The sequence below is a fragment of the Acipenser ruthenus genome, chromosome 8, assembly GCF_902713425.1.
Source record: "Acipenser ruthenus chromosome 8, fAciRut3.2 maternal haplotype, whole genome shotgun sequence".
NCBI classification, from domain to species: Eukaryota; Metazoa; Chordata; class Actinopteri; order Acipenseriformes; family Acipenseridae; genus Acipenser; species Acipenser ruthenus.
Window position 1 is genome coordinate 28,746,641 of NC_081196.1, and position 24,609 is coordinate 28,771,249.

The 24,609-nt window shown below is 39.3% G+C and overlaps 1 protein-coding gene across 8 annotated transcripts in view; it reads right to left on the reverse strand.

The window, feature by feature from the left end:
* LOC117406910 (mitogen-activated protein kinase kinase kinase kinase 4) overlaps positions 1–24,609 on the reverse strand; it is a 135,589-nt gene that overhangs the window by 32,982 nt on the left and 77,998 nt on the right. For 5 of the 8 annotated variants that reach the window (XM_059028788.1, XM_034011311.3, XM_059028787.1 and 2 more), the window contains exons 6-18: positions 18,808–18,898; positions 17,908–18,038; positions 17,245–17,299; positions 17,020–17,098; positions 15,546–15,721; positions 15,294–15,366; positions 13,449–13,659; positions 7,223–7,384; positions 6,256–6,342; positions 4,644–4,850; positions 2,835–2,996; positions 2,198–2,440; positions 1,476–1,582 (exon numbers count right to left, since the gene is read on the reverse strand). In XM_059028788.1, the coding sequence (XP_058884771.1) occupies positions 1,476–1,582; positions 2,198–2,440; positions 2,835–2,996; positions 4,644–4,850; positions 6,256–6,342; positions 7,223–7,384; positions 13,449–13,659; positions 15,294–15,366; positions 15,546–15,721; positions 17,020–17,098; positions 17,245–17,299; positions 17,908–18,038; positions 18,808–18,898 (1,784 nt within the window). The remainder of the gene's footprint in view (positions 1–1,475; positions 1,583–2,197; positions 2,441–2,834; positions 2,997–4,643; positions 4,851–6,255; positions 6,343–7,222; positions 7,385–13,448; positions 13,660–15,293; positions 15,367–15,545; positions 15,722–17,019; positions 17,099–17,244; positions 17,300–17,907; positions 18,039–18,807; positions 18,899–24,609) is intronic. The other 3 variants (XM_034011310.3, XM_034011308.3, XM_059028789.1) reach the window with 2 other exon arrangements.

Below are 24,609 nucleotides of genomic sequence, written 5' to 3' on the forward strand. Positions count from 1 at the left end.
AGTCAGTGGCAGAGGTGGGATTTAAACCAGTGACCTTCTGGTTACAACCCCAGGACTTTAACCACTGGACCACACTGCCTCAAGGGACAGAACCCAAATGGCAGGCTTAGACAGATCCTTTCTATACACTGCAAAGAGTTGTCACCTATGGACAGACCCCAAAGAATACCATGCCTTGTTTAAATTTCCCTTGGCAAAACAGTGTTGATAAAACCTTGACTCCTTCCAGCCCGTGCAACCTCTCAAGTATGTGTCATCTTTGTCAAGCACTTTGTTTTGTAGAATGTATGTTAACTGTACCTATCTAAATATCTTCATTAGCATATATTTACAGCAGGGGAGCTGTTCCTGTGCCATTACATTTCAGGATTAATGTCTGACTTCCTTATTTTCAGTTTGACAAAATTAGCCTTTTCTCATCGTGAACTACACCAGAGTTTGAATATAGAATTCATTTTCAGTTAACTCATTCAGTAATTCATGTTTGGGGCAGCAGTGTGGAGTAGTGGTTAGGGCCCTGGACTCTTGACCGGAGGGTCGTGGGTTCAATCCCAGGTGGGGGACACTGCTGCTGTACCCTTGAGCAAGGTACTTTACCTAGATTGCTCCAGTAAAAACCTGTATAAATGGGTAACTGTATGTAGAAATAATGTCTAAAAAATAATGGAATTGTATGTAAAAATAATGTGATATCTTGTAACAATTGTAAGTCGCCCTGTATAAGGGCGTCTGCTAAGAAATAAATTAAAAAAAATAAATGAATAAAAATAATAATAATAACAATAATAATAATAATAATAATAATAATAAAAAACTAATGAAAATGGCCAAAAATGAAAAAAACAAAAATGTTCCTTAACGAAATAGTAACAGAAACTGGAAAATGTTTAAAAACTAAAATGAAACAAAAATAAACATGAAAAACCAATGAGTTGTGTTCATATCGTTTCATGAAAATGCAATATAAATAGCAAAGCCAAGCTGCAATGACTTCCTGCTCTGTGGCATTGTTGCCCAAAGCACATGGATGAAAAAAGAGAACTGGAATTTTAAGTGATTAATATGTTTTTGTATGCAACTCAGCGTGAACCTAAAAGACTTAAAATGAAAAGATACTGAAACTTCTAAAACTGAAATATATCTTTCTAATTTAGTTAACTCAAACTAAAGCTAAATAAATTTAAAACAAACCAAATTGAAATAATAATCTTACCAACTAAATAAAAACTGAATTGAAATGCTCAAACTGAAAACACACTGGCTGAAGGTTGCATGACTATTTGGCTGACAAGCACACCTTGGTGAATGTAAACAAACCATTGTCAACAAGGTCTGTTTTCTCAAAACTGAGAATCCCAAACAGTGATCTATGAAAAAGGACTGCAGTGAAATGTATCATCGTGGGACATGGGGCTTAGCAGCAAGACACAATCATTTGTTTTCTCAGGTGTTTAGGCCAGAGAAGGGAAATTAACCTTGTGGAGTTCCTTTGGCCAGCCTGGTTGCTGGGCTGACCGCTCCCCTGCAGCGGGGAGTCTCGACGGGACAGCACTGGAGACCTGGATGTCGTCCTCACAGGAACCTTTAAAAAAAATCAGAGGCATTTACTTAACAGGAGATACAGTAGGCATGCTAAAGCAGTTCAAGCACATTCAAATACAATACATAAAACACCTTGTCATGCGTATGTGAATTTCAAAGCCATAAAGCTGTCCCACCGAAAACGTAAAACCTACTACTGTATTTCCGAAGCTAAAATAAAAATCAGCATTATTTAAATGATCTAGTGAATCCATTCTAATACAGCCATTGAAAGTATACCAAAAACTGAATTAAAAAAAAAAAAAATAAAAACACAGGTTTATAGGTTGAGTATACCTACGGGTGTTTTGTAAGTGTGCATGAGTGATGCTAGAGCTGCAGAATGGCAAGTGCACAGAGAGGAAAATGAATTGATTAGCAAGCGGCAGAGACTGAAACTAAAAGCAACCGGCTAAGGATTGCTGTGCTGCTTCATGTAATGTTTGAATCTCCCTTTTCGGTATTGCCCATTAAATATTTCAAAGCCAGCAGTAAAAAGGCTTTTTATTAAGGATTAATTTCTTTGCGTATCTCTGGACCTTCCGATTCATTCCACAAGTTCCACCCCACTATTCTGTCCCCAGGTAGCACAGATTCCTTCAATGCTGCCTCTTACCCTTGGAGGCACCTCCTCACTGTCTGCTCTAGCCCAGACCCCTGGGTATCTATCCTTTTGGCTGGGGTCAGGCATGTCTGACCTAGGCTCAGAGCTTTGCTGCTTGTCATTACGTGAAGGTGGACATGGGTCCTGAGAGCGAAGATGGAGATGTGCAAAAATAGGAGAAGGGTCGCTGAAGGAATGGGATCGAGACACAGGGGAAGCGCTATTCTTGAGAGATGCCAGGTGGGACCACTGTACCTTACAGGGAGAGAACAAACAACTTTCAGCTTGAATTTTGGTGGGGTGTGCATGGCACAAAAAGGAGAAAATACAGAAAATGAAAATGAATTCAGACAAAAATTATATGTACATATACAAATATGAAAGCTGACAAGCAGTCATGCTCTAGCATTTATGACACAAGTCTATAATTAGATAAATGCCTGCATATACACATTATGTCCATACACAACATAGCGTGTATACCTTTTATACAGTTATAGAAATGGAGAACATGAAACAGAAAAAGTATTAATATTTTTAATAGTGCAGTCTCTGGAAGGTACTGCGACGTTTCAGTTAATATTTAGACAAATTGGTCTTAATTGGTTGTCTGTACCTGAACGAAATGAATACTGAATGCATTTTGTACCTGTGGTTCCATTGGCCTGTGCATTGCTGACGGGGCAGGCTCAGAATTGCCATTTGAGAAGGACTCTGATCGGGAAGGCACTGGGGGCTCCAACACTTTGCTAGGCTGTTTTGACTGCGATTGAGGCGAGCCCTGAATAGTCTTGCGAAACCTTTCATCAGCCTAGGTGAACAAAAACAACAATCTTATTTTTAAGCTTGGCTTAATTCTGTAGGCAATGCAAGGCAGTTAATAGCAAGCATTAAAAGTTAAAAAAAAAAATGTTCATGCCATGACAAGACTCTTGAGACGAACCCCTTTTCCTATACAACACTTAAGAGTTCTTCAACATTAATGGTATAGGTATAGATAGCGAACAGGCCATTTTTTATACTAAGAAACCATGTGAGAAGACATATTCAAGACATATTTGAAATGACGTTTTAATTATGTGGGGGAAAATAAAATATTGTCTTAAACATTTTCCCTGTACAAAAGGGACAGCCAATCAATATCATAGCCAGTATAGGCCTATATCTTTCATTAGGTTCATATGCTCAAATCGGTAAGCATCAAGTTTAACTGCAGATGCTACTATTGTGATCAGGAAATATCTGTTCTCTGCTTCATGGTTCTAAAATGATAACACTATTGTATTCATTGACAACTGTTTACCAAACAACTCGATTCCAGCCAGTTTAATTCCAGTGCTGTACTTATTTAACATTTTGGAAAAATGGTCAAATACAAACATTACTTCCTTGATTCGTTTTATATCATCCTAAAACACTACTGCACAGTATTACTACAAAAAGCAAAAGTGGTACTGTAGCATAAAGACATTCCAATGACTTGATTATTAACACTGAAGCAGAAAGTCAAAGATTGAGATAAATCGCACCCATCATGATGAAAGAATACCAGTGTGCTGCTCCGCCTCAGCAACATGTATGCATAACTTCAGATCACCAAATCACAAAACAATGCTTATTCTCTGTGAATGCAGGGGACAAACTGTTCATCAACATACTCTTTAAGACCATTACATACAAGGCAGCTCCATCTGCAGTGATTTTTACATTAAAGCATTTTTAAATGTTTGCTGAAATTGAGGAAAGCCCAGTCTAATTTGTCAGTGCAATGTAGAAAATGCACACACACCCTGTTATAAAGAAACACAATCAAACAAAGCCAGCACTTCTCAAAGCATCATTATGTATCTATAGAAAGAGAGACATGCAGCACAAGCAAGACTTCATCAGGATGGTAACCTCTTTGGGTGTAGCTTTGGGTAAAATCACAAACTTGACATAGTGTAACCATCAGAAAACGTGTACGGTTTCTAGTCGCGAGCCTGATCATGATTATTGTGTATGAATTAATCCTTAAACCCGCCCTCGCGTTCATGTAAGAATGGCACCCTATAAAAGCAGAATGATTATGAGGAATGCTCTATGTAATTAAGGAAATGGAGTAGGCAGTAGTTGGAAGGCAGTTCGGTCTCGCAGTCAAAGTCAAGGAAGAACAACCAAGAGACCCTGGGTTCAAATCCCAGTTTGGCCTCTAGCTCACTACGTGGGTCAATGGACTTGACCGACCTTGTACTTCAGTCTTCTTGGCAGTACAACTTGGAAGCAGCAGCAGGCCAGCTACTTAAAAATGAGATGCTGAATCTCAAGCTATGTAGTGGATAAAAAATAAATAAATAAATAAGTAAATAAAATCAAATCAAGATTATGCCGCTCACAACACCAATGCCACCACTGAGCACCCCTAGGACTATGGTGATGTGTGATATAATCCGCCAGAAGCAATGGCACTGTGGTTCACCTCTCTCGCTCGCTCTGCTGGTTCATGGGGCTGGGGTTTCAGCTCTGCTGGCTGGTATGGTTGCTGCTGCTGTGGCTGCTGTTTATTCCTGTCTTGCTGCTGCCTATGGTCGTGCTGCAGTGAAAGAAGGTAGGCCTGCTCCTGCTGTAACTGACGTTGCAGTCTCTCTGCCTGACGCTGCTCTTCCATCTCCCGCCATTTGTACTCCTGATGTACAGAGAGTGCAAGGGTTCAGGTATACATGGGTACACAGGTCAGGACTTGCTTCTTTAACACTAGCGGTGCCCGCGACGGCTCAAGCTTGCATTCCAGAGTCCAAAAGACTACCTGGGCATGTCGTTCGCCTCCGACGATCAGTCTTGCAGAACTAATTCAATTTGAAAAGTTTGCACCGGCCTTTTTGATTTATTCATCCTGGTCGTCTTCATAGCAGCAGATAGGCCAAATAGAATTTAAAATCAGCCAGGGCACAGCTAAGGTTAAAGAATAATAATTTTATTTTTAAAATCAAAAGTTTTTAGATTTAGGTATTTGGACTTAATCATCTGTAGGTCTCTGGCTGTACGATCATTTGCACCACTGACAAATTCCTGGGGTGATCATGGCTGGCAGAAAATAAACATACAAACAAAATCAAAATAAACCTGGCTAGCTAACTGGAGGCCAGTTAAAAACTAGATAAAAAGGAAGTGCCACTTGTGTTGAATGATCAAGACTCTGCCAGTGGCGTCCAGGGCTGACAGTGGGAAACTCCAGGTATACACAGTACACACTCTTCTTAGGAAAGCAGCTCCATCCAGTGGGTGGCAGTGCAACTGCTGATCCGCAGAGTGACTTGTTAACTGGAATTCTGAACTGCTTGAATTAAAGGGCTCGCTCCGATAGCTTGTCTGTGTGCTCCCCACCATTGAAACCCCACCACACTACTTATTGACGAGTTACACCCTTACCATTATGTCTCAAGATTCTTTGCCAATTTCATTTGCTTTCGTTACTGTGTGAAACACCACCATTCTACGCACCTCCGCTTTTACAAATAATTAAGAAAAATGTGTTGTTAAACCTATGAAGCAATGTAATAAGCTATGGGGTGGGTTATCAGAGACACTTCCTCTCATTAAACCTAGTCAAGGTGAGGCCTCTTTCTTAAGTTGGTAATGATGTATGTGTTTACTGATGTCACATTTAACCCTATATACTGTTAAAAACAGATATGGTGATTCAGTATTTATATAATGGTCAAATTAGGCCCACATTACAGTAGGAATTTGACAATCCTGATAAGGATCATCTCCCCCCAAAGACAAGCTTAGCAGCAGCCCTAGTGACATACTCCCTTTTTAAAGCCTGCAGCAACAACACAACACCTTATCAGAAAAGGGCCATGCAGGCCACATAAATCGCCCCATTAATGTTCAGCTATAAATGTGGCTGTACCCAAATACTCTGGTAAAGCTTTTATTGTACAATATTGACAGCTCTTTAACAAAGCACTGCTGTTGCTTGTAACACACACAGTAGGTGCAGCTGTGCCCGGCGCACTGTGCAACTAAGGCTGCCAGCGAGATCAAATCGCCCAAACTTGTGAATCAAAAAGATAACAGTGAGTTACCAGTAACATGGCCTGCTCATGGAGCAGCTGCTGCTGAAGAATTTCCAAGTGCCGCTGTTCCTCCTCCAGCTGTCGTCTGATGTACTCCTGCCACACAACCACACACACACAATAATTAATATTGGGACAAGGAGGCAGAGCACTGCAAGACATGCCTTCTCTGTCAGTTCAGTGCGAGCTAAACTTTCCTGGTAATGTTTTCACTATTCCTAGGAAAGTTGATGCAAACTTACGGATGGTTTAACCCCCAATACAGTTCATTCTAACACTTCTGATTCTTCTACTTAAGCACCACATGCTCATGGACAGGGTGATTGTTGTTGTAGCACTTTGTTTATATCTACCTTGATAAATACACCTTCATATTGTACATACCCAATCTTAAGACACATGTAATACTAAAAAGAAATCCAATTAAAACAGTCAGATTCGAAATTCATTATACTGCTAACTATCCCCATATTTTTGGAACAATCTGGGAACTGCACATATGATGTTAATCTTTTAGATTACATGACAGTTTAAAAAGGCACCGAGGTTGAAACTAGAGTCTGGGTATGATGACAAAGTCATTAGCTTTATCCATTTAATAACTATTCAGTATGTGTGAGTTTCTAATAACCCCAACCTTTGCCTTCACAATTTTGCTTTACCATTTACTTAAGTTACATTCAGGATACCTTATATTGACTGTCCATTCATTTCTTTATTTTGCATACAGACATGTGTTAGTAGTGCCAAAGGGGAGCTTTAATATTACTTATGTTCAAAACTAAACAGTGAAACTGCTTTTACTGTATTCATGCCTGTTTTGATCATTTATAAACTTTTGAAAACAGTGAAGTTTTTCAATATGCTGTGGGATATCAGCTATGAATTTAATGTATGGGTCCACTATAGTGTGCTGCTAGGTGTTCTACATTCCTGTCTAGAGGTTCTGGCTGGGACCCAGCAGTGCTGATTCTACCTGCTCTCTCTCGACCCTCCTCTTCTCCTCCTCTGCTCTCCTGCGCTCCTCCTCCTCCTTGCGCCTGCGCTCCATCTCTTCCATTCGGCGCTTCTCTTCCTGCTCCCGGCGCCTCTGTTCCCGCTCCTGTTGCCGTCGAACCTCTCGCTCACACCTTTGTTGCTAAAGAAATAAAAGAACGATCATTACCTTTGCGGTCCCGCGGACACATGGATACTTACAGTCACACTAATTCATGTGACAGAGATGGAAATAAGAGCCCATTTAGCTACTTATTTTGGTAATCTACTTCAGGGAAAGTGAAGCAATTCACCAGCCCACTGCGTCAGGTACTGTACACAGATTCTTCAGGTGGGGATTTAAAGGCTGATTTGTGTGTTTCCATCTACAGTACAACAGCTTGTCAGTCTTCTGTCAATTCTTTTTATTTTCTGTTTGATTTACAGTGGTGGAGGTCCAGGTAATGATCTGAGCATTGCTTGAATGTGTTTTGTGTATAGTTGAAACGTTTTGCCAGTACAGACTTATACAGATTGAAACCCTTGGGTCAACACTGATTGCAAAACGCTTTTCAGTCAGTTGTTTTGGACCTGTTTACTTGAACAGATCAAATCAGGAATGTAACTGAACACTGAGGTCACGATATGATGAGTCTGACAATGTGTGATTTGTAGCAAGAAAGAAAAAAAAAAAAATCAAACAAACATTGTTAAAAAGCAAAAAAACAACAAATTATTAAATTTGTTTAAATGAAAATCATGTGTATTGATCATTCAAGAATGAAGGACTACAAATCATGATTTAGTGCTTTTGGTCACATATCACAACCTGTAACACGCATGTATCACGTTTAACTAATGCACAAATTATTGTTTCAGCTCTAGACCAGGGACTGTATAGGCATGCTTGCCAGAGCAGTGTTCTTGCCTCTGTAGAGGGTGGTCCTTCCAAAACAGGGGTGTGAAGCACATCTAGCACCTGCCTAAACCAGGCTTTGTAGAGAAGGGCTTTAGGGCCATCAATCCAACACAATTTAAATGCACAGAAAAAGTGACTAGTTGAGGTACCTAGCTTTTTAATGCACTGTAGTTTTAAATACTTTGCAGGTAGTGTCTTGCTGAGGTAGAGACTGTGAGGGTTCCCAAACTACACAGCACAGTCTGAACTTGTGTTTAAGGTATTTTGCCTGGATATACTGCATTGCAGGTGTTGAAGAAGCATCTGAGTGTGCAGGTGTGGAATCTTCCGCCACTAGAACTGACCATGCACTTCCTCCTCACTACTTATGAATAACATGGCATACCATAGAGTAGAAGCATGGTGATAAGCACATCTGTTCAGGTCTAACACTGACCAATTGCTTCATACCAAACCCTGATTTGTGCTTTATGCTACTGTTAATCTATAAAGTACTAGAACCAATCATGGTTGTCACAGAGTTTTAAAGCGATTACATCCCTGCCTTTTTAGTCAGCAGAGGTCATACATTTTAGATGTTCAAAGAACTAATTGTGATATTAAAACATGGGTGAGTTTATACCACAGTGTTTTTTAAAGGTCTATCGGCCACAGAAAAAAAAAGAAAAGTTAGTGCCAGTCTGCAGAGAAACCAAATTCATGGGGCACAACTGTGTCATTGTCTGGGTGCCAAATTAAACAAAGAGATGGAGTTCCTTGCGCCAACCACTACCTTCCTGTCAGTAACCACTGTAACAGCCCTGCCAAAAAGCAGGAATGCTTCGCACCTGACAACTTCAGCTCCTTGGTAATGGTGTTGGCCTGTTTCTTAATCTTACTGGGTGGACTGACATGATGGGCAATTTCCAAAATAAGCATTTCTTTTGAATCCTGACTAGTTATCAATTGTCCATAATTTCACTACCAGTCTCACTGAAACAATATTTTTATCAGTTGTATATGAACTTTAAAAGATGCTTTCAGACACTTCCTTCTATATAAAAGCTTGTAATGTCACTGGAGTTCATTATAACTTCCTATGTTGCAGGATATATTGACAATTACTGCAGATCCTGTGATACTAATTTTGTTTCATAAAGTCAATGAAAATTGTTGAATAATGTTATGTTAACCTATTTAATTACATACTGCATTGTAAATTTCCAAATACTTAATGAAAACTGACAAAATGAAAAATGTGACATTGAAAAGCTTTGAAGAGCGGAATAAATACAAAGAATCAGCTTGGCGTTTACTTAGCTCTAAACAACTTGTTATTTTGTTATTTCAGGATATATCCTTTTTGTAGCAGTAGTCTGGTGAAAAAAAGATACACTATCAATAAAAGACTGCTACCCAGTGATGGAGCATGTTCAATTAGTCAAAACTGTGTACCACACACTTAAAACTACAACGCAGTATGTAATTAAACGTTAACATATTATTTCAGCAGGTTTCATTGACTTTATGAAACAAAATTAGTTCATTCTATAGGTCGATGCACAACTGTTGGCTATAGCTGTAGAGCACATGAACAGAAATACAGGGACATATTTACAAGACAACAAAGATGAGTGCTTATACAGCTTTTAAAGCCAAGAGTAACCAATTTGCAAATATTAGGCAGTGCATAAAAGCATAATTTAAATTCATAACACAACTGATAATTGTGATGCTCCCACAAAATTCAGTAATAAAGCTAACATGCAAGACTATAATGAAATTAAATATAAAATGGCAGATCCATGTTTCAAAATAAATAAAAGGTTTAAAAGGATCTGGCTTCCCCCACCCCTGCCACCATGCAATCACAATTCACACAATCAGGAAATTATGAGCTTTTGTGCAATCTCTTGTTTCAAATCAAAGACATTTTAGCTAATAAATGGCAGAGGAGGGAAGAGTGTGCTTGAGACATCCTGACCTTGGCATGTGCTTAAATAGGGCCTGCGACTTCTTAATCTTGCTTTCTGTTTTCACACTCCCGCTAACTGGAACCCTTGTCATGTTGGTATGTTTTGGTTTCCTAAATTACGAATAGGGCTTCAGTTTTCCTGTAATTATTTTCCCTTTTTTTGATTATTTTTTAGAATTTCCTGTCTTAAAATATCTCTCTCTCTCTCTCATAGAAAAAAATATTATATATATATATATATATATATATATATATATATCAAGATCTCAGATTAAATAAATAAATAAATAAATACAAATAAAATAATAAGCAGCTTTAAAACACTGATAGACTGTTCCCTATAAGTACTAAAGAAATCCATGCAAGTCATGAATAAGATACCCTCCACACCACATGCATAGGGTTAACGCAGTGTCCATCCCTGTATCTAAGGGGAATATTGTACGCTGGCACGAGACCTAGACCCCTGTACATTGACACACTCAACATCTAAATGGTCTAGGAACCCAGCCAACATTTTAATAACAGGCTTGTATTTTATTTATTTTTTAAAACCAATTTCAGGGAACAGGTCTGTGCTCCAGCAGCTGTTTGCAATGACTGGACCACATACAGTATATGGCTTAATCTGTGCAGTATACAAATCTAACAGAACTGCCAAACCTCTCTCACACACAAATACATAAACAGTTTTGAAATATATTAAAAAGGACAAGTAATCTGCTTTTGAAAGGGTTATTTGTTCAGACACTACACACTGTGACTAAATAACTGACAGTGGTTGCAATCTAGAAGTCCTTTCCCAAATATTTAAAATCTGGTTTCCAAAACCACTACTTTAACTTAAAAGCTCAATCTGAACAATGATTGTGTGCAGTTAGTTAAAACTATATGCAGCCACATAATGCAAGAACAGGCCTAGCAAGAGGAAATCCTAAAATGCACAAAGAAAATCACCCTATGCGAATGATAGTCAGTACAATTGATAATCCAACACACATAATAGCTGAAATAGCAGAAAAACAACTTAGGTCACACGTTGAGAAATTACCAAGCTATGTTAAGGATACAACACAATTTTTAAAAAGACTTGAATCACTAAAACACAACTTTCCAGAGAATATAATTTTATTTTGCATGGATGTAAAATCCTTGTACCCAAGTGTCCCTCGTAAAGAAACTTTAGAAGCTTGTCAAAAAGCACTAGATAATAGACTAGATAAATCAATACCAACAGCAGAGGTGCTGAACATGATCAATGTAGTTTTAGAAAACAGTTATTTTACATTTGTTAAAAATTACAAACAAAACAATGGTACAGCAATAGGATCTAAATTAGGAATGCATTTTGCCAGTACATACATGGGGAAATGGGAAGAACAATTACTTAGAAAATCGGAAAGAGAACCTTGAGAATACATTCGGTTTGTAGATGATATTTTGGGGGTTTGGACACATGGTGAAGAATCTCTTTTCCAGTTTCATAAAATGGCAAATGAAATACACAGTAATATTAAAAAGTGGACCTTCGATGGTCAAGAAAAGAAATAGAATTTTTAGATACCATAGTAAAACTTGAAGGGTCACTTGAGACTGACCTCTTCTGTAAACCTACTGACATGCACCAGTATTTGCACATGTCCTCTGCACATCTAATACACACTAAAAGGGCAATCCCAAAGGGTCTAGGAATAAGAATACGAAGAATATGCTTAAAAGAAAGTGACTATGTAAAACAAAGAAATGTATTAAAAACAAATCTTAAAAAAGAGGATACAAAGAAAGAATTAGAGACAGAGTTAAGAAAAGTGGATAAACTAAAAAGAGATGATCTACTAGATTATAAAAATAGGAGATAAAAAGGTCAAAAAAGAGTCCCATTAGTAATGACTTACTCTAAACTTTTGCCCAATATTTCTAAGATAGTTTGGAAACACTTGTGGATTCTACATAATTCAGAAAAATTGAAAAAAGTATTTAAGGCCCCAGTTGTAGCATTCAAGAGAAGCTAATTTAGGTGATATTTTAGTTCACAGTAAACATAAAAGAATAATTGACAGAATAGGTTATACGAATATGTGCACTAGTACATGTAAAGTGTGTAAATACATAGACAAAAGTAAAAATATAATGAAACATAAGAACCCCACATATCCACGAAAAACTAATACCTACTGTAAAAATAGCAATGTCGTTTATGGAATAGCCTGTGAGAAATGTGATGATATCAAATATGTTGGATAGACTGGAACTACTTTATATAAAAAGAATACAGAACCACCTTTCACTGATTAGAAATAAAAAAAAATTAATGAACCAATAGTACAGCACTTCACCAGTCAAGGACATGACATAAATGATGTAAAGTTTGTAGTATTAGAACAACTAAGATTAGACAATGCGACATATAGAAGAATAAAAGAAAGTAAATGGATAAATAGACTGAACACGATTATGCCAGTGGGACTCAACAGAAAAGAATGAACTAATTAACTCCAAAAAATATATAACATTTAAATAAATAAATAAACAAACAAAATTCATTCAAAAGTTAATACTGATGCACTGGGGAGGCTAAATCAAGACTGATCCTCAGAGCCAGCATTGCATAATATAATAAAAATATAAGTTTATATAAAGTAATGTTAATTAGAATTAATACAGATTCAAAGATAGAAGTAAAAATGATGTCACAATATATAGAACACCATTACATCATGCAAGAATAAATCATGGATTTGAATGTAAACAATAACATGTAGTTGTAGTTGTCATGCCGTCAAAAACCTATAAATACCTCCAATGTTTTGATTCAAACACAGCCTCCCTTGAGAAAGATATTTACATATCGAAACGTTGGGCAGCTGGTTCTTTGAGCTAAAATATTATATATCTATTTTTTTTTTTGCTACCAAATTGTCACTTACCTTCATTTTTATTTTACTATGTATTTAAGTATGTATTTAATGTATTTTATTCATGCATTAATTTATCTATTACATATTTATCCATCTATAAACGTAAATGCATGCATAAATATTATAAAAGCAGAAACTGTCCCAGGAGAAAGTTATTAATATTTTCTGTGCTGTCCAAGCTTAAAAATTTGGATTGGAATTAGTGTGTGAAAATCTGAAAAACAAAGTGTATTGTACCCAATTAAAAAGTTATTGTGACTTAACTTTCACAGGATTGTCTGGGTGTCCTGAAAACAGAATCTGCATATATAAACCAACTGCAGATAAACTTTGCCAAATGCAGTGCAATGGCATTTAAAACAATTACATGAGGCCTTGTAAAGATGCCACCATCGGTGGCACTCCTGTATCTGTCCCCAGTCCGAGCACCTCTCACCTCCTCAAGACGCCTCCTCTGCTCCTTCTGCTGCTCAATACGTTTCTGCCGCTCGGCCAGCAGCTGCCGTTTGTACTCCTCCTGCTCACGCAGTTGCTGCTCCTGGAGGAGCTGCTGTCTCCTCAGGGCCTCAGAACGCTCCTTGTTCTCCTGCTGCAACCGCAGGAAGTCCCGCCGCAGCGTCGATTCACCCGGGACATTCACGATGGAGCTACCAGAGAGAAAGGTCAACCATCAACACTTCAACATGTAAGACAGTACAATGCAGAGCAGGGGTAGAGCATCAGCATTCATGAGGGGTGGGGACAATATTGGTATAAATATTAACTATTAGAATTGGAGACATGCATCCAAAAAAAGACTGCAGTGTTTTATAACCAATATATCCATCCATAACTTCAAATGCTCAATTATACCTGGTAAAACTGTAACAAACAAAAGCAAGTAGATAAATCGACTAAAGCTTTCAGTAACACTAACACTGAATTAGCCAGAACATTTGTCAGCTTCACCGAGTTTCTTATAAATCACCTATATACAGAGTTGTTACTAACCTGCTTATTTACCAGATTCACTAGGATTGACAGAACAGGTATTGCTATTCTACTTTTTGTAAGAAAGAATACTACATGTCTGTTTTAAGAGTTCTTGCACGACTATCTAAAAGTAATTCACATTGTAAAACATGTGCTAGATCCTGGCAAACAGTTAAGCAGTCATTTCAATTTTGCAATGCAAGCAGATTTGCATTGTTTGTTTGTGTTGATTCAAAAGGACTCAAAGCCCCATAGAAACAGTAAGTGTAGTGGAAACCATGCAGGACACAAGGTTTGGCAAAACCACAACCGCCCCCCGCCAACCCCATTTTATTAACTAACTCCAGTAAGTCCCTATGCAGAATTGCTTATTCACCATTATTATATAGTGTTCGTTGTACTGTACATTTAATTTTTTGCCTCCAAAACAAGACCTTTCTCCTTTCCTAATCATTGTGAAGTTGGTTTGTTGTTATTATTATTTTTTTTTAAACCAAAAAGGGAGAGAAAATAATAATAACGTGAAGTTCAGAACCACACTTGATCAGGGTATGAGGGGTATGGGGGAAAATCATACTAAAAAGTCAATGAAAAGGAAAGTGTTTCACGATGCTTCACCACGGTAGTGTTTCCCTACCACTAACATTGGCCAGACACTGAAAGAGGGACCTTTTTGTGGGAGGTTTTTAGAGACACTTACCAAATATGACGTAATACCTTAATAAAAAACATGTTAGCACTGGGGGGAGAATCCAAATGAGTCAGCAGCCTAAAAGTACAGCTAATATTTTAATTCTAATTCAACCATCTTTATCCTCATTAGCTGCATTACAATTCATGTGAAAGCATGAGATTTATTGACCTTTAGTCTAGGGAAATGTAGATAAATTGTAGTGACTTCACCAGTAATGCCTTATACTAAGTGCCTTGTCAGGATGTTGAATAACTGTAGAACTAAGCATGAACAGTGTCTATCCCTCGATGTGACAAGGCACAGAAGTTAATAGCTATTAGATAGTCCAAGCCACATGGCACCTCTTGCTTTAAGTAAAAGGGGGAGGTCCTATCATGTACACAATTTTCAGCTAGATTTGTCAAGCAGACCACACACAGGCTGTCCCCAGCTCCTATTAACTTGCCAGTCAGACAGATTGGATAAAAAGCCTGAGATCCTGTCTCTTACAAAATATGGCGAGATCTTCTGAGCCACGATGTAACATGTGCGGAAAGAGAAGACTGAATTATCAGGGGGTTCAAGTAAGGAACCAATGGAATCAGTCCAGGACAGACTGAAGATGCTCTTTGTTACCTTGGCTCTCCTTCCTGTTCAGGAACCTCCTCCTCCTCTTCTTCACTCCCACTGTACTCATACTCTGTTTCATCTAGATAAGACAAAACACAATTTACACATCATGCACAAGAGTTCACATTCACACAGTTGAATTGCTAACTTAATGCCATCTCACCCTGTGAAAGGAGTTCAAAACCCTGGTTCAATTTGGTAATGGATTCAAATTTTTGAAAAGCAGGTTAAGCAAAAGGCATGCAGAGCTCCATTTACCTTTCTCTCCTCTCTTCTTCCTGGTCCTGTCGATGTGGTCTTTGAGCTGGATCCGGACCTGCCTCTCGTTGGGCTGGTCTCGGATGAAGGGGTGTTTCAGCAGTTGCTCCGTTGGAGGACGCTGTGTGTAGTTCTTTACTAAGCAGCCCTCTATGAAACTGAAGAACTTCTTGGACCTGAGACAAGCAAACAGCAGCAGATGGGATATTAACTCATGGTGCTTTAATCCTCATGTAGGAATTGGTCTCAGGGAGGAGAGTCTGACAAAGCTGTCTTCTTGGAGGCTACTAACAGCTTTTAGCTATTCTGAAGCCTTAGGGCTACAGAAATTGTATACGTGTCACTGAAATTGTTTTCTTTTAAAAAGAAGCGGCATTGTGCATCATTTAACATTTCTTCCTATGCACTTTTACGTCGAGAAAAAAACGACTACTGTAATACTGTATGCTTTGCAGAAATACACATTTTAAGTACTGTACTAGGCAAAGATAAATCAAACTATTTGGATATTTTTCACATCTTGCATCATGGATACCTACAGAATATTTTAATTAAAACACACAGTATCACGAATGTAGAGAAAATCTAGGAGAACAAATGTGTTTTTAATCCTTGCACAAAAAGCTGCAGTATCCAGTCATTCATTTGTAAACTAAAATATATATTTTTTGGTGTCTGGTAATTACATTTTTCCGTAACTTAGCCATACATTAATTATCCTGCTAGTACTTTTAAGCGATGGGATGTTATGGCATCTTTGATTCCTGATACAGCTCACGAAGCAAACGAGAAGATAAAAAGTTGTGAAACCTGTTGTACAAATAATAGGTTCCACCCACCCACCCCCCAAAGAAAACCCATTCAAAACATATATAAATTATACGGTATGTAGTGCGCTTGACAAAAAGCAACTCAAAAAATGACTACAAAATAAATTACTAATGACCAGATGAGTTCATTATCACAGAACGAAGCCACAGACAGTATGATCGATAGGCACAAAACAAACAGTCATGTGGATGTCAGGAACAGTTTCTTAAGAGTAAAGAAAATCCAGCATTACAATTCCATTATTGTGAACAGCACTGCAGGCCATGTTGCAAATATTTAATCAAAGTATATCCCATTGAAACAAAGCCTCGTCTACAGGGGGCGGGGTTCTGAAATACAGCTTAGCAGATGAAACATTAATGAATGGAGATAAAGGATTCTAGGCAAAAGCAGTACTTATTTATTTTTAATCCTGACACCACATCCCTAGGAATAGCATTCTATTGTTTTAACATCTACAGAAAGTACAATGCGCACCATATGCACAGGTACAAGCAGAAGGCCAGATTCTTACACAGATGTGGGGTGCCTCCAGTACATCTCCATTGACAAGGACGTACATCCCGCAGGAGATAAGGGTTCTCTAATTCTACGCCATTATTCAACTTGTGCAGTACTATTAGATAAATCAAAAGAGACCTACCACTTCTTCGATTTAAGCCTTGGTGGAGGATTCCTGGGAATAAGGAAAAGTGCTCTCATGGGATGCATGTCACAAAGGGCTGCAAGATAAAGAAAAACAAATAAGAATTCAAGGCATTATGGCTGCAGGTCTTAAAACGTGAAAAACGTTCACTCGCACAGGCGTGTTAACAAGAGCTCAGGAGGGCATTTTGTTTAAAAAAATGATTTAAAAGAATTTACTTACGAGGAGCTCCTTCTGCCATTTCAATAGCTGTGATCCCACAGGACCACAAGTCACTCTGAAAAACAACAAGGGATATAAACTCCCGGTGCAAGATGGTGGTAGATTGAGCAGCAAACAGTCAGTGTGTGCTAAAGAGGCTCTGTCCAATTGATTATGGTGAAATAATGAAACTTATGACCAAGCTGAGCTACACCGATTTTCTTCAAAAGGATCTGGTGAACTATTGATTAGTCAAATTCTTACACACTATTTACTATTGATTTCATCATAGGTTCTATATAATTCATACAAATTTTACATAAAAAATGAACACATTTGTCACTTGCAATCGATGCCTGGACGGATATACAAATTCAGAACTAGTTGATATATGTTTAACATGACAAGAAAAACAAGAAAATATCTGTAATGGGTTCAGACAGTTTTATCCAAGACAGCTTGACACATCCACGTCTACAGGTATTTTACAATTGAGCTAAAACCTGCTGCAAATCAAAATCATTGCGTTTCTCACACTTATAAAAATGAGACTTGCACACTATTCTATATGCAGGGTCTTATTTTAAATATAGAAACAGCTGTAATAAAAATCAATAGAACAGGACATACAAAAGTACAACTAAATGAGTAGTCCTTGTAAACTGCAAACAAGGCTGTCCTTACTCTGTAGTCATAGGTTGCATCTGGGTTTTCATCACAGGCAATGACCTCAGGAGCCATCCAGTATGGTGTCCCAATAAACGTATTCCTCCTCCCCACAGTCCTGTCCAGTTGAGCACTCACACCAAAATCCACTGCAAACAAGAATCAGCTTACATCAGCTTTAACCCTTTCAAAACACAGCTATACGCTCTCAGAAATCACACAGATGCTCAGGCTGCCATGACAGCAGAGCACCCACAGCAGTTGCTTTGTAGAACAGACAGAAGTTATAACCCAAGACTGATTCACAACTGGCTGAAATCCATTGTAAATGGCAACAAAGCAGGGAATTGATAAAATAAAAGCATAATTTTCCTAAAATGTACATTAAATAAAAACCCATTAAACAAAATACGATTCGATTTACAGCAATGAGCAATTAATAAACAAAAGTAAATATATAATGAAGTAATAATTATAGGGCACATCAAGAGTACAAGGAAATAAGTCTACCTGGCAGAAAACATCTGAGATAAGTTAAAGAAAATTGATTCAAAAGTTGATTACCCCTTTAATATAAAATTATAAATAGTACACCTTTTGTATTGCATGGACAGAGCTGAGGATGTTATACTAGAGAGGTTGACCAATTTCTCCAAGTACATGACGGAGTATTGGTATATTCTTTAAGGACCTGGATTTGTATTACAATAGTCAGTTATGTGCCGTTTGTGGACGTCAACTGGCTTTGGTGACAGGTTACTGTTGATTGGACTGTTTATGATGTGTGTTTTTAACCAAACCCTACTTTGTTGTGTTATTGCAGGACAACATGATTTGGAGATCACATACAGAATTACAACCCCAACCTCCAATCCCAGGCCTAGCAACAGAAGAGAAAGCAGCCTGCCAATTACATACCCAGCTTCACTTCTGCATTTTCTGTCAGCAAAACATTCTGGCCTTTGATGTCACGGTGAATCACATGGTGGGCATGAAGATGTGTCAATCCCTACGTATCAAAGAAAACAGACATCTGGTTTACATTGTACCCTTCACCGCAATTGTCCCAAAGAATGTGCTGTACAACAGTAAAGTAAACAGAGATGATGTGGAATCCCAGGACTGTTTCTGCTGAGTGCACATTGCTCAGTCCCTGAATCCAGTTTGAAGATTCCATCTAAAAACTTTCTAGCAGTTTAGAGACAAATCTGTACATTGAGGTTCAAGACCAAAGTTTTAGTCTGGATTTTCAAAACAAAACAAAAACCATATGCTTTTGACAATAGGCTTAGTGCAATGTCACATTCCTGGGGTTATTTGGTTTAAATTTTTTAAAACTATACATGTTCTATTAGAAGTATTTTTGAATGCAGTATTCCACACCAAAAAGAGTTTAGCTCTCCTGTAACAGAACGGGCAAGAAGAGAATTTAAACCTTTTCCTGTCCCAGTCCTGATAGTGTTAGAGATGTTGCTTGGAAGCACACATATCCAGAAGGCATCTGACCAATCTTATCTAACAACTGGACAACGTAGTTGCTTCCTGTTTATACATACCAAGGACACATTGTAATATCCAGTACTATTCTAAGCAATGGGTCAGACCCATGGTTTTATCAACTTGAGTGTGCACTTAAATGAATAGCCATTTAAAGAGGTAATAACCCAAGGTTTTGAATCATTGTTTCCTCTCATTAGCAGAATATTCTCTCAAGTCTGTTTTCGTTGTTAATGTTTTTATTTTCTAAATAAAAAGCCAAACACAAGAAGGAAATATATTTTAAAATTATGTTACCCTAACTGGAGGCAAGACATGATTACTACTTTAATACACAATTATAAACATTAGACCATTTGTATTGCATGGATTTATTGAATATGCAATAATATGACATACCACACCTTTCAAATAACATGTTTAGAATCAGCTATGCAGTATAAGAGGGGGGCACAGACTTGCCTTTGTGTTACTCAATACAGAATGAGAATATCTCAGTTAGTCAGCTGACTTCAGAGGTCTGGACTGCCTCACATTCTCTTCTGCTATTCTCGACATCTTGTTTCATTGCCACAGACACATCTTTAACATGCTTGTGATGACTTATCTACATGTTGCCACTGTTCTGTGAAGCGCAAATCCCAAGAATCAGGTTGGCTTACATTTATTGTGGTGCCTTATTAATGCACTAAACGTTTGGTTATTATCATAACCCTGGTTCCCTGACATAGAAATGTAAATCACTACCGGATTGGTATTTACCTCCTAAAGACCCCAAAACCTGAATAAGATCCATCAAAGCTGCTCGCAGAGCCTGTGGATGCAGTCATGGCCTGCCCCCAAGGGCATAAAAGTACTGCGCTCACAGACCTCTGTGTAACTTCTCTTTCAAGCCTGCTGAAATCATGGATGCAGCGACCTTGAAGGTTAATGGTTACATTTCTATTTCAGGGAACCAGGGTTCTGATACTAACACAACGTTCTCTTTCAAGTACGAAATGTAACCATTACCACATGGGTGAGTGTACCAAAGCCGTCACAAATGAAAGATTACAGAACGACTGGAATGCTACAAGGCTAAGCAGGAGGTTGCCTTGTGTGTTACCATACGGATCCCCAGTAACAAGAATTGAAGGAGAAACTCACCTCCATGCCTGTGTTGTAAGAGTCAGCTGGGAAGCTGTCCTTCACACTCTAGTTCCAAAGCCAGAGTTTTGAGGATCCACGACCATTTAGTCTGTAGAACCTAGTAAAAGGTATGGGGAGAAGCCCACACTGCGGCACTGCTTATGTCCTTGACAGATGCACCCTGGAATAAAGCCCACAAAGTTGTCATGCCCCTGGTGGAATGGGCAGTGAGCTTTTCTGGAGGGGGCAAGTTGACAGTTCATAGGCAGTCCTGACTGTCTGCTATGTATATGGACAGCCGCTGCTTAGACATAGCAAGCAAATTGTTCCGACTACCACCTCGAACTTTTCGTCCTGACAATGCCTGCATCCCACTCACCCGCTTTGCGAAGGCGATAGCAAGCAAGAAAGCCACTTTGAGAGAGAAATATTTCAAGTGAGCTGAATGCAAATGGAGGCTTCATGAGTGCATTAAGCACCACGTTTAACCTCCAGCGAGGAACAATGTCCTTCATAGGCGGCAGAAGCCGCCGAGCCCCTTTCAAAAATTGCCGTCAGGAAGTGAGCTCCTAGAGTGACAGAGTCAATTTTGACATGGTCAGCTGAAATGGCTGCCAGATAGACCTTTAACATGGAGGGAGATTTCCCCTCATCAAAAAAAGGTCCTGCAAAACTTGCAGTATGACTGCCATGGGACAGGTAGTGGGGCCAAACCCACGGGGCAGGCACCACGTCTGAGACGGCCCACTTGTACTCGTACTGGGAACGTGTGGACACTGCTCTGGGTCTGTCCAATAGGGTTACTGACACCGTGAAAAATGCCAGACGGCTCAAATGCATCAGTTCAGGGACGAGACCCAGAGCTGCAGGCTCAATGGATCGGGATGCCATAGAGTCCCCTGTGCCTGACTGAAAGTGTTGTGGTGCTTGAGCAGTCTCCACAGCTGGCTGCTCAGGAGCTGCATCAGGGTTGAAAACCAGAGTGTCCAGACAGGAAGAGCATCTGCTGTGCTTGTCCTCAACAGGCAGACTGGCCTTGCATGTCTGGCAGGAAGAAAACCCAGGCATGATGCAAGAAGCAAGCAATGCAATGTACAGTATACATATGTACAGGAACTGCCTCAAATCTGCTTATAGATAGCAAGACCCGAAAAAGACCGGTTTGGTACCGGACCTGGGGCGTGAGCACCGGTCGGTAGCGGTCTGTGTAGGACCAGGTAGGTTTGGTGACTTTCGGACCGGGTTGGAACGGTACCGGGTCGGTGACTAGCACTGGGGTCAGTACAGTATGGGTCCACCAGTTCGCAGTCACCACGGGTAACAATGTACAGGGATGCCCGCCTGTACAAACCTCTGGCAAAACCACTCAGTCAGTACACACAAAAAACTGAGGGAAGCCTGCTTGTTGGCTGTTAGTACCATCTTTCGCAATGGTGATGCTAAAAGCAGTCACCAAAACAGCATCAAGATACTGTGGAAGAAATCGCAAGCAAATCAACACCAGTATCTTGTTCCTGTGCAGTGCTGCTGAGCCCAGCAGCTGCTCTCACTGTACATGTGCAAAGCACCACGTTGCAGACTGGCCTGCGGGTAGTCTGTAAAAGAAACTGAACCTACAAAGAGAACCTTCTCTACAAACAGTAAAAATTTTACAGTAAATAATGTCTCTTAATAAAACAAGAATAAAATGTCCCAGAACAAAAAACGAGAAATAACTCCAGCCGGAGCTATGCTGCCTGGAGGAAGAGCGCAAATCAACTGACTTACGTTGCTGGATCCCTGGGAAGGATCAATTAAGCCGCAAGCTTTATGCGGGGCACAAGGTCGCAGTAGGACGCAACAAGCAACAGGCTGTAGTACACAAATTATGTGTAATTAGTGAATTTACAGCAATTATTTTAATATCACAAGTTGTGTAAAAACACAAATGTGAAAGTATATATATATATATATATATATATATATATATATATATATATATATATATATATATATATATATATAAAATTATACACACACACACACACACACACACAGTGTGCCTATAGAGAGTCTACACCCCCTTGAACTTTTTTCACATTTTGTTGCGTCAGTGCCTCAGAGTTTCATGCATTTAAAATGAGGGTCCCCCCCCCCCCTCCCACTTATCTACACACCATACTCCACACTGTTAAGGGGAAAAAAGATTGAGATTTTTTTTTTTATTATTAAATACAAAACTGAAAGATCATAATTGGATAAGTCTCCACCCCCCCTGAGTTAATACTTGGTTGAAGCACCTTTGGCAGCAATTACAGCTGTGAGTGTTGGGATAGGTCTCTACCAACTTTGCACACCTAGATTTGGCAATATTTGACCATTCTTTACAAAACTGTTCAAGCTCTGTCAAGTTCCTTGGGGTACATTGATTGATAGCAGTCTTCAAGTCATGCCACACATTTGATTGGATTTAGGTCAGGGCTCTGACTGGGCCACTCAAGGACGTTTAAATTTTTGTTCCTTAGCCACTCCAGTGTAGCTTTGGCTGTGTGCTTTGGGTCGTTGTCATGCTGAACGGTGAACTTCCATCCCAGTTTCAGCTTTCTTGCAGAGGACAGCATGTTTTCCTCAAGGACTTCTCTGTACTTTGCTCCATTCATTTTCCCTTCTATCCCGACAAGTGCCCCAGTCCCTGCCGACGAGAAACATCCCCATAACATGATGTTGCCACCACCATGCTTCACAGTGGGGATGGTGTTCTTTGGGTGATGCGCTGTGTTGGGTTTGCGCCAAACAGAACACTTTGCATTTAGGCCAAAAAGTTCAATTTTTAGTTTTGTCAGACCACAATACTTTTTGCCACATGGCTACAGAATCTCCTGACTGTTTTTTGCATACTTAAAAACGGAATTCAAGGTGGGCTTTCTTGAGTAATGGCTTCCTTCTTGCCACTCTACCATACAGGCCAGATTTGTGGAGTGCTTGGGATATTGTTGTCACATGCACACTTTGACCAGTCTTGGCCATAAAAGCCTGTAGCTCTTGTAAAGTTGCCATTGGCCACTTGGTAGCCTCTCTGATCAGACTCCTCCTTGCTCAGTCATCCAGTTTGGAGGGACGGCCTGATCTAGGCAGGGTCTTGGTCTTAATTGTCTTGACCGTGCTCCAAGGGATATTCAAGGCCATTGATATTTTTTATACCCATCCCCTGATCTGTGCCTTTCAACAACTTTGTCCCAGAGTTCTTTTGAAAGCGCCTTGGTGTTTATGGTTGAGTCTTTGCTCTGAAATGAACTACCCAGCAGAGTGAACCTACAGGAACTGCTGAATTTATCCTAAAATCATGTGAAAAAAACACTTAATGCATTTTAATTCCAGGCTATAAGGCAACAAAAGGTGACCATTTTGAAAAGGGGGTGTAGACTTTCTATAGGCACTGTATATCAGATAGAGGTACAAGTACTTAGCTGAACAAGGCTCATCCATCAGGTCAGTCTTGAAAGGAAAAATGGCGCGGAGGTCTGTGAGCGCAGTACTTTTATGCCCTCAGTGGCAGGCCATGACTGTGTCACAGGCTCTGCGAGCAGATTTGATACATCTTATTCAGGTTTTCGGGTCTTTAGGTTGTAAATACCCGCTCGGCAATGGTTACATTTCAGACTTGACGGGAACTGTTGTTATGCTGCAGTGTGAACTGACCAAACAATGCATTGCTTATTTGACCCAGACTGTGCTGCAATAGCTCAATGTATTGACATAGAACAAGACACCAGATTACAGATGTTAACCCCCCCCCCCCCCCCCAATATACAAAAATATCAGGGACAATCTCTTTATTAAAGCCACCCTGCTATTGTACAGGGAATAAAATTAACAGCCATGGGGCTTTCTCTGCCTTTTGAAACCATTTTTTCAACATGGGTATAATCTTTAATGTGCAACCAATTTGGGGAACAGTAAAACAGTATGAGGTATGCTTTTGGTATACAGGGAGATTAGACAGTAAGTTTACCACATCAACGCACCATGAGCTGATGTCATAAACTTACCTTATAAGCACCCTGTATATTTAAAGGCATTATTTGATTATATCCTAATAGTGCAAGACTTGCAAAA